We start from the raw sequence: 16431 nt of genomic DNA, 5'->3' as shown, positions 1-16431 counted from the left end.
GCTCTGAGTCTTCGGTGGCACTTCGGCGGTGGGTCCCTCACTCGCTCCAGGTCTTCGGCGGCACTGAAGGACTCCCCACCGAAATTCCACCAAAGACCCAGAGCAAGTGAAGGACCCGCCGCTGAAGATCCGAAGTGCCTCCAGGTGAGTAAAAATTAAAAAGGTACCACTTGCCAGGGAAGGGATTCGCACTGGGTGCGGGGCCCTCTTAGGCGCGGGGCCCGATTCGGGGGAATTGGTGGAATAGGCCTAAAGCTAGCCCTGCCAAGAGCACTATGCTCCTCCCGCTGCCACAGCTCCATTGTGCTAGCCAGCAGGTTGTGGGGAAGCACGTGGAGCCAAGACTTCACCCATTATATGGCTACTTGTGTGGAAGAGGAAGGAGTGGCCCCCCACAAAGGCTGGTCTTCCCCCATTCTGGGGCCCACCATGTCATAGCCCACACAGAAGAGTAGAGGAGTACCTTAAGCCTCCAGTACCTCTGCACAAGTGTGGACAAGGGCCAATCTTACCCTACATGTGTAGCCCCATGGAAGTCAGATGGGCTATTTGTGCAGTAATATACTATCCAGCATGGGTAAGGGGCACAGAATCTGGCCCTATATGGTGGACCAACATATACTAGTCATACCATCTATTATGAAAACACTTCTAAACTTGCCACTACGTCTTGGACAGCAATGGATTTTACAGAATGTATTTCCATATTTAAGAGCAGGATCAAGTTCCTCTTAGTTTTCAGCTGCTGGGAGGAGGGAAGGACTGGGACTGTCTGAAAGGAGCACACAGAACATGAAGGGGATAGGTCTTAAATGCTGGAGCTATATTAGCTAAGCCAGGAAATCAGGCTGTGTTTCCTTTTATTTCTGATTTATAGGTCAGGAAGATGAGATAAAGTTTGCTCATCAGCTATGAAGGGAATTTATATAAGGCCTGATCCCATTGGGAACCTTTCCATTGACTTCAGTGGGCTGTCATTAGCTAGCAAAATACAGTGCAGCCTGTATTAAAACAGAGCAGGTAATGCAGCTTGAAAGGAAGGTGAAAGCAATCCATTGATTTCTATTAATTTGGGGTAACCATCTAATTTTCTAGGGCAGCGGTTCTCAAGCAGGGGTACACGTACCCCTGGGAGTACGCAGAGATCTTCCAGAGGCACATCAACTCGTCTAGATACTTGCCTAGTTTTATAAAAGGCTACATAAAAAAGCACCAAGAAAGTCAGTACAAACTAAAATTTCATACAGACAATAACTTGTTTATTTTGCTCTATGTACTGTACACTGAAATATAAGTACAATATTTATATTCCAGTTGGTTTATTTTATAAGTATATGGTAAAAATCAGAAAGTAAGCAATTTTTCAGTAACAGCGTGCTGCGATACTTTTGTATTTTTATGTCTGATTTTTGTAAGCAAGTAGTTTTTAAGTGAGGTGAAACTAGGGGGAAAGGTTGAGAGCCACTGCTCTGGAGCCTGATCCTGAATGGCACTGAGCATCCTCCACTTTCATTGAAGCCCCCTGGAAGGGAAGAGTATTCAGCATCTTACAGGATTTCTCTAACAGAAGAGCCAAGCAAATTCATAACATTTTCTTGGGAAACAAATGAAAAGAATCTTTTAACAAGAGAGCTTTGGCACAGCTGATCATGCTATTAAATATAAACCAGCCCTATGGAATAAAGAGTTTCTTAAACAATAGCTAACCTGAAGTAGTCAGAGTACTGGAAGGGGCTATGCAGATTATAGCATTGTATAAATTATTGAGCTGGTGTCAGGGAAAAGACAGATATAACTTCCTCTCTCATGTCCTGATGGGGGTGGGTGCTGAAAGTTTATACCTCTCATCTGAAAGTTATACCCGTTGCTTTCTCTGCTTAGCTAATCGAATTTACAATATTCAGTAGCTAGATGGTGAATGTGGTTTAGAGAGATACATGCTGAATTTTATATTCGACTGTGGATGTTCCACAGTTTTCAGTACCCTTTATTTGTGGATGCAGCAGCTCTTAACTTCTGCTGTTTATTTAATAGTCTTATTCAGGTGTTTTTATTTGTCTTGATTAATACACATTTCTGAACAATGATGTAGGTATTAGTTATCACAGGAAGATACAAGCCTGAATGGCCCTGGCTGCTCCCCTATCCTTCTGCACCATCTCAACAGCGGTGAGTAAATGGAATGATCCTCCTCACAGTACCCAGATTTATGACAAAGAGCTGTATAATCACAGGTAACGACATCACCAGGCTGCCCTCCCGTAGAACCCTGTGGGTGTTTAGCCACCCCAAAAGGGGAGAGCAAGTGGATAGTTGCCATGGAGTGGAGCACATCTACATTCCATGCAAAAGTATGGGTACAAGGTGAGAGCCCTCTACACAGTAGGTGCCTCCTCGAATCCCTGCTGGGATGGGGTACCCCCTCCCCCATTGTGGGTCTTAGTCTAATAGCGCACAACTGAGCCCCATATATTTACATTGATTTTTTCAAGTAGATACAATCAAAGAGAATGGGAGCACCTTGCCCTGATGGCAAAGGAGGCAGGCAGATGAAAATGAACATCTATCTATCAAGATGCTTATGTGGCTTCCCATCATTGTAGTATAATGAGTGCCTCACACCAATTTAAAATAGAAATGCGATAACAGTCTCTCTCTATTTCTTCCTAGGCTGTAGGAGAAATAGTTGGATTTATACATAGCATTCTGTGCTTGTTTAATTTTGTGTGCCAGAGAGAGAGAAAGAGAAACTAAGTACATGAAATGAGTTTTTGTATTTAGTTCTGACAGGTGGTGGGGCCTGTGGGTGAATTTTCTCTTGGGGGGGGCTCTGGGGGAGGCGAGCTGATAAATGCAGGTCTTACTGCTGTACAAGCTTTGTCTTCTACCACTTCACAAGCCTTCCCCTTCTCCCGATAGGCAAGCAGTGTCATGGTCCACTGGAACATAGATTACATGGGAGGTCCGGTCAAAGAGATGGTGGCAGACTGAAACAGAACAAGAAGCAATGTCTCAAGTTGAAGGGGAGAGGGCTTAGGTTGGATATTAGGAAAACACTATTCACTAGGAGGTGGTGAAGCACTGGAATGGGTTTACCTAGGGAGGTGGTGGAATTCTGCATCCTTAGAGTTTTTTAAGGCCCGTCTGACAAAGCCCTGGCTGGGATGATTTAGGTCTGGTATTGGTCCTGATTTGAGCAGGGGATGAACTAGATGACTCCTGAGGTCTCTTCAACCCTACCATCTATGGTTCTGTAATTTCTATTCCATTCACCCCAATACCTAGTGGGTATTCTCTTCCTGTGCTACATTCTTTTACATTCGTCTCTCTCACCATACTGATGCAAGTGAAGCCAAAACACATTGAAAAAGCTCCAAATGATAACCAAAGCCAGCAGTTATCTACTGGCACACAGATTATGCATCATCACGTGAGCTCCTCTCTCTGGTCTGGCTCCCCAATGAGTACAGAGCCCAGTTCAGAGCCTCTGGTCCTGATAATCAAAGCCTTCCATAGGACTGGCCTTAGCTACCTAAGAATTACCTCTCCCTCTTTGACCAGGACCAAGTGCCTGGACATTAAGGTGTGCTGCTTTAGAAATGCACACAGATTAGATTAGATTAGATTGTGGTTTTATTTGGAGGGAGTTACTTTGTCATTGTCATTTCTAATTTTGCTTCACCTGATCTTTATTTTTAGTTATTTTCCCAATTCTCAGCTTCCTAGCAACTAACTGTATTTCCACCCTCTTCTGTTTTAATGATACAATCGCTCTTCTCTTTACAGAATGCTCACTGAAGCTAGGCCCTGGAAGGCCACTTGGGGACAGAAGCTCACACCTGTTCATTCCAGGTGACTTAAAAAACAGTAAGAACCAATAAAGTGAAAGCTGATGCTCCAGCATTTGAATCTGCTATGATTGGTGATTTCCCTCTGAGCATCAGGGAAATCGGTGTGTTGTGGGGAGCTCTCAGTATAAATGTGAGTACGACTTAGCTATCATTACTTGTTGACAATACTCTTTTGGTTGAACAGGTAGGAGATTATGTACTGGTGTAATATGCTTTCTTTATGCCTGTGGTTTCAACTTGCTGTACAAATGTTTTCCTGTTGATCATACTGGATGCACAGTAGATCTTTTGTTTAACCCTTCACATTTATTTTCCAGAGCTAATCTATGATGTCTGCAGTACAATGTTTTGTTTTAATATCATAGTCTAATGGTGTAAGCCACCATTTGATTGTATGGATCAAATGAATAATTTTTTTTATTTATGACAGCTTCTGTTTTACAGCTGTACCAGGCAGCTCTCCATCTCCTCACATGCTTGAGTTCTATATAATTCATATACAATACCAATGATTTTGTTCTCTGTCCTAGAGCTGTTCCACTCCACAATATGCCTACACAGCTGGAGAATGCTATGGACACCTTGATCAAGATTTTTCACCATTATTCAGGCAAAGAAGGGGACAAATACAAACTGAATAAAGGAGATCTCAAACAGTTCCTTACCAGCGAACTCACTGATTTCCTTTCAGTAAGAGGCAGTTTCTACATCTCTTTAAATTAAGGTTTAGTGGGTGAGGGAAATAGCTACTGAAGGACTCTGGAAGAGCATTTCCTTATACAATCAAATCCATGCTGTTACAGCATCTAAACTATACAATCAAATGACAACTGTATTTATGGAGCCAAAGACAAAGCGCTAATATCAAGTGTCTTGTTTGATGAGTATATTAAAATATGCACCTTTGCTTTGAACCACTAGTCACGAATGATGAAAACCAAGTAAGTCACTGATTCTTCAGCTGTATATTTGAACATCAGTGCCACATACAATCTAGAAATAGTAGAAAAAATGATTTAGTTAAATCAGTTTTAATCAATTTAGTTAGAACTGAGTGTAGACTAGCCCTCAGCAAAATTGGGATACAATACAGGTATATCGTTTTCAGGAGGAGAGTGATAGTTTTAAGTGTAGTGAATGGAAATGACTGTGCAGTCCCAAACATAGGCAGACTGATTGCGATCAGCGTCAGGAATGTTTCATGCTCTTTTAGGGCTTCTTCAGGCTTACAGTTGTATGGCACACATTTCTTCACAGGTTTATTGGCAATCCTGTAAGTTCCAAATATAGCTCCCTATCTGTACTGAACAGAGGTAGTGCTGAGAAGAGCTCTCACAGTCATTGCTGATTTGAATTTATTTATGCACCTCCGTTGTGTTCTTAAATTATTCAGACTGAAATTCTTATGGAATCTAGTACGTAATTGATTCTCTGTATTTTAGTAATCCTAACAATTCTGTGGTCTTTAACAATAACAGCAGGATTATTTTAAATCAATTTATGAAATTTCTTGGACTGGATTTTCTTTTTAATCCTGCCTATTGATTTATTATTATGGGAAGATTCTGTTGCCCTTACTCATATTGAGTAGGACCCATACTTGCTAAGTAAGGTTCTACCAATTGTGACAAAAGAAGGCATTATCTGGTCCTATATAAATAACCTCTTGAAATTATAAATAGCATTTAAAAAAAACCCCAAACAACATTGATATAGTTGCTATTTTAAAATAAAGATGAGCCAGATTTTCACTCGACAGCTCCCCAAATCTGGTTGCTTCATTTAAGTGCTTATTTGTTCCTGAGCTCTTTTGAAAACCTGGCGGTATGCTTTTAACCCAGTTAATATTAATATACTGACACTTTTAATGAAAATTTCACATAGCACCTTCATTTTTAATTTTTAGAATAGATTGAAGGAATTGATGCTACTTACATTTTTAGCACATTACTGAATTGTACTATGAAATACCAGAACTATACATTCAAGATGTGCACCACAGTTAAGTCATTTTCTTGTTAAACTGAGTACAGATTGGAGACATTGAAATAGTTAAAGATACAGTACATGTGAAAAGAATTCCTGGAAGGCTTGTGGGTTTAGCGTGTGTATGTTCAAGCAAATGAAACACATTTTATGATTGTTATACAAATAATATCCAGGCAGATTATATTTAGGCTTGGAAGGATTAGATTTTCATCAATACATGTTGGTAATCATCAATTTCACCATACACACACAAACCAAAGAAAAATTATTTTTCTATTGATAATAATAAAAAGTTACAGCTAGGCACAGTAAGAAAAATGTTTTTTGAGAACTTATAAGAATTTGATTTAAGGATGCTTCCTGGGTATATTTTGACATGCGAGGTTGACAGTTTGTGCTTTAACTGGTGTAAAGCTTAATCTCTTTGAACATTAACATCATTTACTGTGGTTTAATAATTTTTGTCTGACCGTCTCCATAATATCCCATACCTGCGAACATTTAAATTGATAAACATAGAACAAAATGCTTAAACATAATTGTGCACAATGAGAAAATGTAAATAGATACAAATGGAAAAATGTTTAAAAATAAACTGAAATCAGTCAAATTATAAAAAATAAAAATGGAGTTCTGCCAAGCCTAACTACATTTAAGAAACATCAAACTGAAGGTCAACAAATCTGTTGTTTTTTTAGTTTTCTTTTTTTCTTTCTAGTGCCAAAAGGATCCCCAGCTAGTTGATAAGATCATGAAAGATCTGGATACCAATAAAGACAATGAAGTGGATTTTAATGAATTTGTCATTCTGGTTGCTGCTTTGACTGTAGCATGCAATGACTTCTTGGAGGAACGGCTAAAGCAAAAGGAAACTGGAAATGATAAGTAAATGAACCACTGAGACACAAATGTAACTGAATCATGCTTAGTTAGCACTCATCGGCATTTTGTGACTGCAAACTAAGTCATGTTAATGTTGTTAAATTGTAAGGACCAGGTCGTCAGTTGGTGTAAAGCAGCAGGTCTCTGCTGACTTCAATGGGCCCATATTGATTTTCACCACCTGAGAATCTATCCCTAAGTATCTTCCTAGATTTATTTTCTGCTTTTACATCATGCATTTATCACTTCCCTGAGGCAAGAGCTCCAGAAGATAGTTCACTTGACTTGAGTTTCTGAGTTTTCACTCTCCTACCTGTATTCACTCCTTTTGCATCTACCTGCCCCACATCTAGTGTGATGCCCCCTCCACTGGCATATATTCCTCTGGAAACTACAGTTTGCTGTCTGACTTTTAGAGCTGGTTCAAATTTTTCATACACAAAATTTTCCTGATGAAAAATGGGTTATTTTTTTTTAAAAAAAATTGGGGGTGATGGGAATTTCATTTGACACAATTTTTGAATGGGAAAATTTGAAATGAAATGTAATGAAAACTTTCATTGAGTTTTGAACTGAATATTTAATTTAATATTGAAGTGTCCTGTTGAAAACTCTATTTTTTGGCAGGCAAAAAAGGATGATTTTTTGGACCAGTTCTGCTCAATTTGGGCCACCTTCTTCTCTGTTTTCATTTCTCAAGCCCTCCTTTCACTTGCACTGGTAGGATGCAGTCATGCCTGCCTCCCATCCATTTGGACAGAATGCATGGCTTCCTTCAGCTTCCCAGTCTTGCCCAGCTTCAGTTCTATTGTGTTCTGCCACTCTGTTCCACCCCTTCTCTCAGCATAAAAGAGTTCAGGCAGAGGATAAATTATTTAAATAAATGAGTAGAGGACTTTGTCAGCTGATTGCTAATAGGAGGGGTGGAAGAAGTAAGTCTTCAGAAGAGATGTAAATAAGGCCATGTGATTCTGTTTTCTTTGTGCTGCATCATTAAATGGGAGGAGTCTTTGGAGGCCTGCTGGAGGAGTTGTGGTTGGAGGATCTTGCCAGAGGGCGCAGACACTCTGTTTTTCCCCTCACAGTGACTTTATATTTACGTTTTCTTCCTTCCTTGTTTTCCTCAGTCTACAATAAAAGACATCTGGCTTAAGACTGCATGATTTGCTCTTTGTGTATGGGGGAAAAAAAGTCACTTCAGATACTGTTTGGCTGGGCATGACCTAATAATGGTGTAACTGACTTATCTCTACCTCCCCAAACCTCACACACCTTTCGATAGTGAATCTAATATTCATATGATTTTTGTTACATAATATAGCATTACAATTACCTAAGCCTTTATCAAAGTAGCATTCTGTAATTTAGGAGAGCATCAGCCATGTCTGGGGCAGCTGGCATCTCTGAAGAAGAAATCTATCACCGCCAGATGTCTTGTCATGCAATGCCGGAGGCTGTCCAGGGATAGCAGAAGCTGAATGTGCTGCCCCTCTTTGCAATGTGTTTAGTGATTCTATGACTGACATTTATATAGGATTCACTGAGGATTCACTGTGGGTGAATGGCAAAAAAAAGTGACTACCAATTTTTTTATTTTGTGTCTCTGGTGATTTCTTGCCCCCTCACTTACATGTCAGTCTCATTTTCGTGAGCCCGCAATGACAGCAGGGAAGCATTATTTGGAAAATCAAGGTGTGACAGTGCTTAGGGTACTGAGGGTCAGCTTGTTACCCCCTTGCCTCCAGCGAAAGGGAGATGTACATATGCTTAAGTGGGTGTCAGCTCCCTGATACTACTAGCCTGTTAGCTACTCAAGCACTCTCCTTTAGGCTATGCCAGCCTTTACTTTTTCCTTGCAGGTTAGCAACAGGTGCACTCCGGGCCTCAAGCCCCTTTAAAATGTTCTACTGTATTGTCCAGCCCTTTATCCACTGAAATTTACTCTCAGAAATACTAGGTTTGCTACTCCCATGGGAACAGTGTACATGGCAGCTTGTATGATTCAACTCAGGATCACCTCCTTGTATCACACCACAGCACTGATAGATATAATAGTGAATAGTAAACAGTGATAATAAACTCATCAAAGATTCAAGGAATAGCAAGTAAGGTTTGTGGAAACGAGTGGTTATGTATAAAACAAAATCATAACACGCTTTCTAGAGATTAACCTGAACTAAGTAGGCTAACCTTCTCTTTAAAGAAGTTTCTCTCCCAGCAAATCTCCTTTGCAGTGTTTCAACCACTGTTGGTTATGATGCTGTTTTCATGAATGTAATTGTACTGCCTGACTACTTACAAAGTGCAGGATAAGGAAGTGTCTTCTTTGCTTTCTCCTTATATTCCCCAAAGTTCATCATCAATACCCAGAGTCAAGACAACCCCCTGTAACTTATTCTGCAGTGTGTTGCCTTTCTAGTGATATCACATGCCCCCATTATCGTCTATGTAAATGAGGTTTCCATTGTGTTGGCTTACAATGCTTAATTTACATATCAACAAAGTGATAGGTGAATAATCATCTTTTATCTGGCAGAAAAACCTATTTGCCAACTTTGCCTTGATACAAACTTTAGGAACACATTTTCAGCATACATACATAATTCCTTGCATTTATCTGCACATCCATTTCATAGTGCTGTTAATGATCGGTGTGATCCTGGCTTTCATTTAAGACCTCACACAATATTCTTTAATGATCTGGAATGTACATACATACATCAGTATATTCTTGTAACCCCCTTGCCAGCTGACATTGAGGGGTTTTTAGGCTCACACAAAGTACCTCTGCTATGGTCACCTCTGGGTTCTCCAAAACATTACTGGTCCCTCTAGTCCTTCCCCTTCCTCCAGTGAGGAGCTCAGTGTAAATCTTTAGACCAGGTCACACTGAACTTAATTATTTCCTGGGTCAAGTAATATTAGCCGGAAGCTAGTTTACCCACTACTAGTTTTAACTAGGAGGCCTTTGAAATAAATCCTCAAAGCTGGGAAAACTGACAAACCCTGTGGCATTCTCTAATTAAATACTGAAAAAGAAGCAAACTGGACTCTGATGAGAATTATGCCATGTCACACTTAGCCATGATGTGAACCTACTGCTAATGGGAGATGGCAGTCATGATGGAGTCATTCAATGAAATAATCTAATGATTAGAATTTACAAGGAGATCAGCGTGGCATGAACTTCTTGTGAATGGGGCTGTCTTGCACATGAACTTTGTGTGATTCAGAGAATGACTCAAATCGTATTTATTCCAGATTAGAGACAACAAATGCTGGATAAACCCTGTAAATCACTAGACAGTTCTTATTGCAAAGACAACTGTCAAGTTCTATCAACTTTTAAAAAAGCCCTTTACTGAGCTCAGTCTTAAGACCAAACAGACAGGGGAGAAAATAGCCTGAAGCTTATTCAATACCAGAAAACAAAGTGGTATAGCACACCTCAGGAGGGATTTAAGCCACTTTTGCCATCCCTAACTCTGGGCTAATTGTATTCTGGTCCAGTCCCCAGGGGTGTATTTATATCAGCTATCAGTCCCCACCAAGGACCATTAGGGCAGCTGGGGATTGCCAGAAAGCAGTGAAGTCTCAGCCATGCTCCATGTCTTTGGCCACAACTCCTGTGCAAGCTGCAGGGAGAGGAGTGGCATGGTAGCCATTATGCCAGCCATAATGTTGGATGAGAGATCCTTCCATGGCCTCTCGAAAAGGAAGGTTAAAATCATTACTACTTTGCTTTGGACATGACAGCGCTATGCTTTCTATTAGTGAGACCAGTGAGAAAGAGTGCGCTTAAGACTGAAGATTTATCTGTTGAAGTTAATTAAATTTGCCCTAAATTCAAGAATTGAGAGACCTTTTTTTTTAAATTGAAAGGTGAACGTGCTACATGTGTTTTTCCAAACTCTGTCAGCTCCAGGGAAGACACCTAATTAACACAAACTAAAAAGATACCTTTAATCAGAGTCTATCTGGAAAATTAATAGAAAAGTAAAGAACTGTTTATAGTCTAATATTTTTATAGTTACATTTGAGGTCGATCAAATTTTACAGTGATGTCAAGCAAGCTCCTTCCTAGCTATTGTGAGGTTCTTTTTGTATTACGCATAGATAACAGATATTTAGAAGACCAATTGCATTGCCTTGAAACCTCCAGACAGTGACATTTACCTTTATTTCAGTTCCAATGACACTTTAAGTACCAGTCAGGGAAATAACTGGATTAATGCATTCTGTTGTGCTACAAATCTGTGTAAATAACCTTTTAACATCCTCAAATACTGTATCCAATCAGAGATCTCGATAAGCTGCTTGGTGACATCAGTGTAACAATGACTATTTTGAAATGGAGCAGTCCCTTCAGGTACTGATTTAACCAGTAAATCTATCATAAGGCAACACCTCCTTTATTCTGCTGCAGCTTGGAGGTGTCAAATGGCTCAGGAGGTATTAGTGTTCAAGGTCAACTGTGGAATAACCATCATATGACAACAATAGCTTTCAGCCATAAACAAGAGCAACCTGGTGTTTGAATGGTAAAAAAAAGCCTGGAGCTGTAGGGGGAAGAAGTAATGAGCTGTTAAAGAGATCACGGCAGATTTTTCCTATTGACAGTTTCCAATAGATAGAATTCTTAGTAATTGCATTCCATTGAGTAATTAAAGAAATAGTTAAAAATTAAATACATGGGATCATTTTATTATTTCAGACATGTAGCTGCTGCAGCACTCGTTCAAGGGACATCTTCAATACAACATAGGAGATACCATGCTGGGAAATGAATTCGTTATGCAAGTGAGAATACACGCTATAGTGAGTTAGTATTGATTACAGTGTGTGCTTAGGATTCATTTGATCAATTTTTTCATGGTCAAGAAATGTGAGCTGAAACATCATCAAGCCTTTAAATATTTTCATTAGTGATATTATGTAGGTAGGGAGCCATGCTGCACTTCATTTCAGGCTGGTATCCGATACCTTTACCTATGCTGAGGAGCACCTTACTCCACGAGTGATACCATTCATTTCAATGAGAACATTCATGGAGTACTATGCAGTGTGACAGTATCAGAATCTGGCCCTTCAGAATTTGTGTTTTTGTACATAATGCTGCTGAATCACACTTGTTCATGTCACATGGTCATTTGTCCTAAATACAAATCTGTTTCGAGGGTGATTCTAGAAAAGAGGACTGAATAGGCAACTTCAAGTTTTCTTTCTCCTCTACAAACCTAAAGCTCCTCTGAGTTGCTCCGGGGGGGGAGGAGGAAGGGAACAGGCCCTCAGCAATCCCCAGGCTCTAGCAGTCCCAGAGATGGCATAAACCCACTTTTGTCTCTCCTCCTACCTCCTGCCCAGTTCTGCTTTAAATGCAGCTTGTCTAGACCAGAAAAACTGAGCCTCTGGGTATAGTCATTCTCTCAGTATGTTACTTCACCCTTCTGATGTTTAAGCAGTTGTATAGTTATATAAGCAGAGAAGCAAATATTTGGGGAAATGCATGTTGGTATTTCTCTCTGCAGGTAATAATAATAGTGATCACAGCATGCACAATCCATTATTTTAAAATGTTCTTATTTCAAAGACAAACATTTCCTCCAAAGGCAAAGGGACTATTCCTCACTCAGGGCTACTTGTTTGCTAAGTGGTGCCTCTGCAGCTACCAAAGGGCCTGAACGCAGCAGAATGGGTGTAGTTCTTCTGCTGTGCAAAGTGTGTGGGGGTCTGGGTGGGGGGAAGATGTGGGCAGCCATTGTAATGGATTTACAGTTTCATGCACCAAGAGTTCATCTAGTGGAGGATCCAATCATGTGAGCATGAAGCTGGGGTTGGAGCTAGACTGTGGACAGAATGGAAGAGGGGGATTTCCAGCTCATTTGTAGTTATACAGATCCACCTTCATCACCTCAACCAACGCAAAAGGCACTTCTCCATTGCAGATTATAGCAGTCCCTATGCTGCAGTACCAACAAAAGAGAAACCTGGCAGAGAAGGATTCTCTTCTCCCTGGTGATAGAGGGAGTCTCCTTCATGCGGCATGTATAGTCAAGTTGAGATATGTTAGTCCCAGGTAGGGTTGCCAGCTGTCCAGGTTTTCCCAGGTTTGTCCCTTTTTTGAGGTAGCTGTCAGAGCTGTAAGAGTGCTCGGTACATTTGGCCAGATGTCCAGTTTTATCCCAGATGTCCTGGAGTTTTTTTCCTTAGAGGTGGCAACCCTTTTCTCAAGTTCATTACCTAGCAGGAGTCGCTCAGCTACTCGCAGATTTAGGCCTGAAGATGATGGCTGAAAGATCGGTCACAAACCTGAATCTGCAATCAGATCCATGTACATTAAGGCTCTTGACAGACAGAAAGATTTGTTATATGGTGATGTGGCATCATATGCCTGTCTTAACAACATTTTTGATTGACAGTTTAACAATAAATGAATTCTTTCTTGCAAAGATAATTAAGTATGTTGCACAGTAGTATATTGTTTGGCAGAAAAATCAGTAACAGTGTGAACTTTATCTTGCTTCTGCCACATAATACGAAATGAGAGAAAATCTTTTGTTTATTATCTGGTAATTTATTTTCTAAACTAGCTCACTCTGGAGCCTCTCCTAAGAGTTGCGGTATCTCAGGCTACGTGGACTGGATAGCAACCGGGATATTACCCAAAGCATATGGAACTGAATACATTAAAAAAACAGGTCACTTTCTTGAGACACACAATTCAGCCCTAGCATAAGCAGGCACAACTGCCAGTGAAGTTAGCTTGAGCTGTACCTGTTTATACCAGGGGTGAATTTAGCCCTAGCAACTAGATTCTCAGCTGGTGTAAAACTGCAAGCTCCCCTGAAGTCAAAGGAGCGACGCCATTTAATATCAGCTGAGGATATGGCCCAAGGACTTTAAACTAGTTTTAAATTATAAATCGTGCTTCCACATGCTGAAGGGATTTCAGTTCAAGCTATTCAGAATACAACTATCAAATACTCATCTCTAAAATCCTGCATCTAACCTGCCAATGTCAAACTATAAAACAATTTTATGACCCAGGAGACACCTTATGTAGAAATGCAGCGTGAGGACTTGCTGGGGGGAATGCTGAATTAGGACAGAGCTAAGGGAATGTGGAAGAAGCTGTACCAAATAAGGGCATATCTCAGGAAGCACTGGAAAAGGGCAAGTGCCTGAGAATGCTGAGTGAGGACATACATTATGCAGCTCCAGATAAGTACATTTGTGACTCTCTTTATTTTCTGTGGACATTCATGAGTGATTTTTTCTGTTTGTTTTAGTTTCAAGAAGTTTTTGCATGTCCAGCTGGACATCCCTTTGATTTCCCGCCTTCCATTTATAAACATTTCAGGCAGGGAGCAGAAACAATATAATGTGACCAGTCACCCGCTATAAATAATGGATAGTGTACAGCGAGTCAGGCCTGGTCAAACCAGATAGCTGGCAAACAATCTGAAATATGTTTACATGAAGTATGCCAACAATTTTGTTCAAATGTATTCAGTGTATAATTCTGACCAGAATGCTCACTATAATACTAGAAATAACAAAAAAGAGTCAAGGGAATGTGGAAGGAGAAGAAAAGGCATCTAGGAGAAAATAAACAGCACAGTAAGGATCTTAGGTGTTCAGTATGTCACTCATGTGAGTGACATACTTATCTGTCTGGATGTAGAGTGAGTGCTTGATTAAATCTGTCCTCTCTCTACATTTATCTAATGCACCCATCACCATGGTATCTAGCACCATTGGTAGCAAATCCCAGTTTTTGCCTTCCAAAAAAATCTGAGTCACAAAGAGTCAAGCCAATTCCCATTAGGGACAACAGGTGTTTCAGTTGAGAAATTGTCAGTCTTTGAAGCAAAAAGGAAGAAAAAGACCCATCTCCTTGATATACCTTGGCAGAAATGTCTTTGCTGTGGCACAGCGTGAGCTCAAGACACTGAATGTGGAGCCAAGTCAACAATGATTTTTAAATGGAAAATGAACCTGGTTTTGATTGGGCAAGACTTTTAGTTAGAGGTCACAAATACAACATAAATACTTCTATGTGCTGATTATTGATTATTTAATGTAGGCATATACCCAATACCCTAGTGTTGTGATGTGTAGAATGACCTGATGCAAGATACAACAGCAGGAAGTCTCCAAGCAAGTGCAACTGCAATGATGCTGGCAATGCTTGGGGACTATTGCAAACAGGCCCATATTAAAAATTAAACAACTTCAGTAGAACTGAGAGAGGCCGCAGGCCTGTAGCTTTCTAATCTGAAGTTGGAACAGTGAGATACGCCTTCTTCATTTATTCCATTCATATAGCTACATTCACTGTATGTTTTCTGTCACCATGGGTACATTTAACCCCAGATGAAAAAAATTTCATTAACTCCCACTTATTACTTTGGACTGCTTTGTGCAGATTTTGGGTTGAGTCATGGAAGGGTGATCAGTGTTAAAGCAGAGCTGGTAGTGATAGTTTCCTAAGGGTAATGTCAGTTTTTGAATATAATGTTTGCCTGAGTCTTTGTAATCTATTAAACTGAGAGCTTCAGTCTTCTCTCTTATTCAGTGCCAAAAATAGTGTTAATGCAACACTTGCCATCTAGCCTGTGTTAAGTCATTACTATATAAATCATCTACATTTGACATTTCTTTAATCTCCCGTCATGACACATCACACAACCTTGATGTCACATGGTCCAGTGTTAACAAGCAGTTCTCGATTTTCCCTTATACAAAGTTGTTTTTTTATTTTTGAAGGAAATGTAGATACAAAAAGTTAGAGACAGTCTGACTATGATCAGAAAACAGAAGAACATTCTAGTAAGACTTTTATTGGAGGATAAACTCTTCTATAAAGTTATCAAGTTTTAGAAAGGAACATTTTAAATGTATTCATTAATTGGTTTAATAAAAGCGCTGCTGCTGCTCCCATTTGAAGTCAAAGGTAAAACTCCCATTGATTTCAAAGGAAGTGACCATGGGCTTAATATGTTAAAGCATACACTGTTAGGAAACCTCTTTAATACCTAGATAAAAAGTTCTGAGTGCAGGACCAAGCATGATCCTTAACTCTGCAGTGTATTGCTTTGTAGGTTTCATTCAGTGTCTTAGTGCTGATAATATTTACGTGTGAAGATAGGTGCATACGCCACATGGGCCAAATTCTGCCTCCTTTATTCACACTGAGTTGTACCTTACTACATGAGCAATTCCATAGAAATTACTATTCCTCATGACACAACCACATCTATGATGATTTTGCCTTTTGTTCATTGCAAATAAATTGGGGAAAATCTTAGTATCTTGAGAATTTGGTGTCGGATGTTAAGGGAAGTGCTGATGCTGCATAAGGGAAAAGGAACGTAATAGGAAAGTATTTGGTATCTTCAGTGTTTTAATGTGATAATTGTAGCTGTTGATTGCTTACAACAGGAACTTTTATTTGAGCAATTAAAAACTTTTACATGTAGAGATCCATTAAAATGCTTTTATTCATTTAAACATAATTGTACAATTATGGGAATATTAAGTGACTTATCTTTGGATTCTTGTCATTCTTTGGCCACGTATTCATGGCCTTGCAGGACTGTTTCCATTAAGAGCAGAAATTGATGATGGAGTCAAGTATTTCTATGGTGCAATCCTACTTATTTACATAGAATGTACAAAGTCTTGTTTCTCTGAACACAGTAGAGAC

The 16431-nt window shown here is 39.8% G+C and overlaps 1 protein-coding gene across 1 annotated transcript; it reads left to right on the top strand.

Annotated features, from left to right (window-relative positions):
* Nucleotides 1–4385: 4385 nt before the first annotated feature.
* S100Z (S100 calcium binding protein Z) lies at nucleotides 4386–7192 on the top strand. Its single transcript, XM_032774388.2, has 2 exons — nucleotides 4386–4541; nucleotides 6559–7192. The coding sequence occupies exons 1-2, from the start codon at nucleotides 4401–4403 to the stop codon at nucleotides 6727–6729; spliced, it is 312 nt and encodes a 103-aa protein (XP_032630279.1). The 5' UTR covers nucleotides 4386–4400; the 3' UTR covers nucleotides 6730–7192.
* Nucleotides 7193–16431: the final 9239 nt, after the last annotated feature.

Source organism: Chelonoidis abingdonii, chromosome 6 (genome assembly GCF_003597395.2).
Source record: "Chelonoidis abingdonii isolate Lonesome George chromosome 6, CheloAbing_2.0, whole genome shotgun sequence".
Taxonomy (NCBI): Eukaryota; Metazoa; Chordata; order Testudines; family Testudinidae; genus Chelonoidis; species Chelonoidis abingdonii.
Note: the sequence above shows the minus strand (reverse complement) of the source record. Positions and strands in the feature narration are given on the sequence as shown.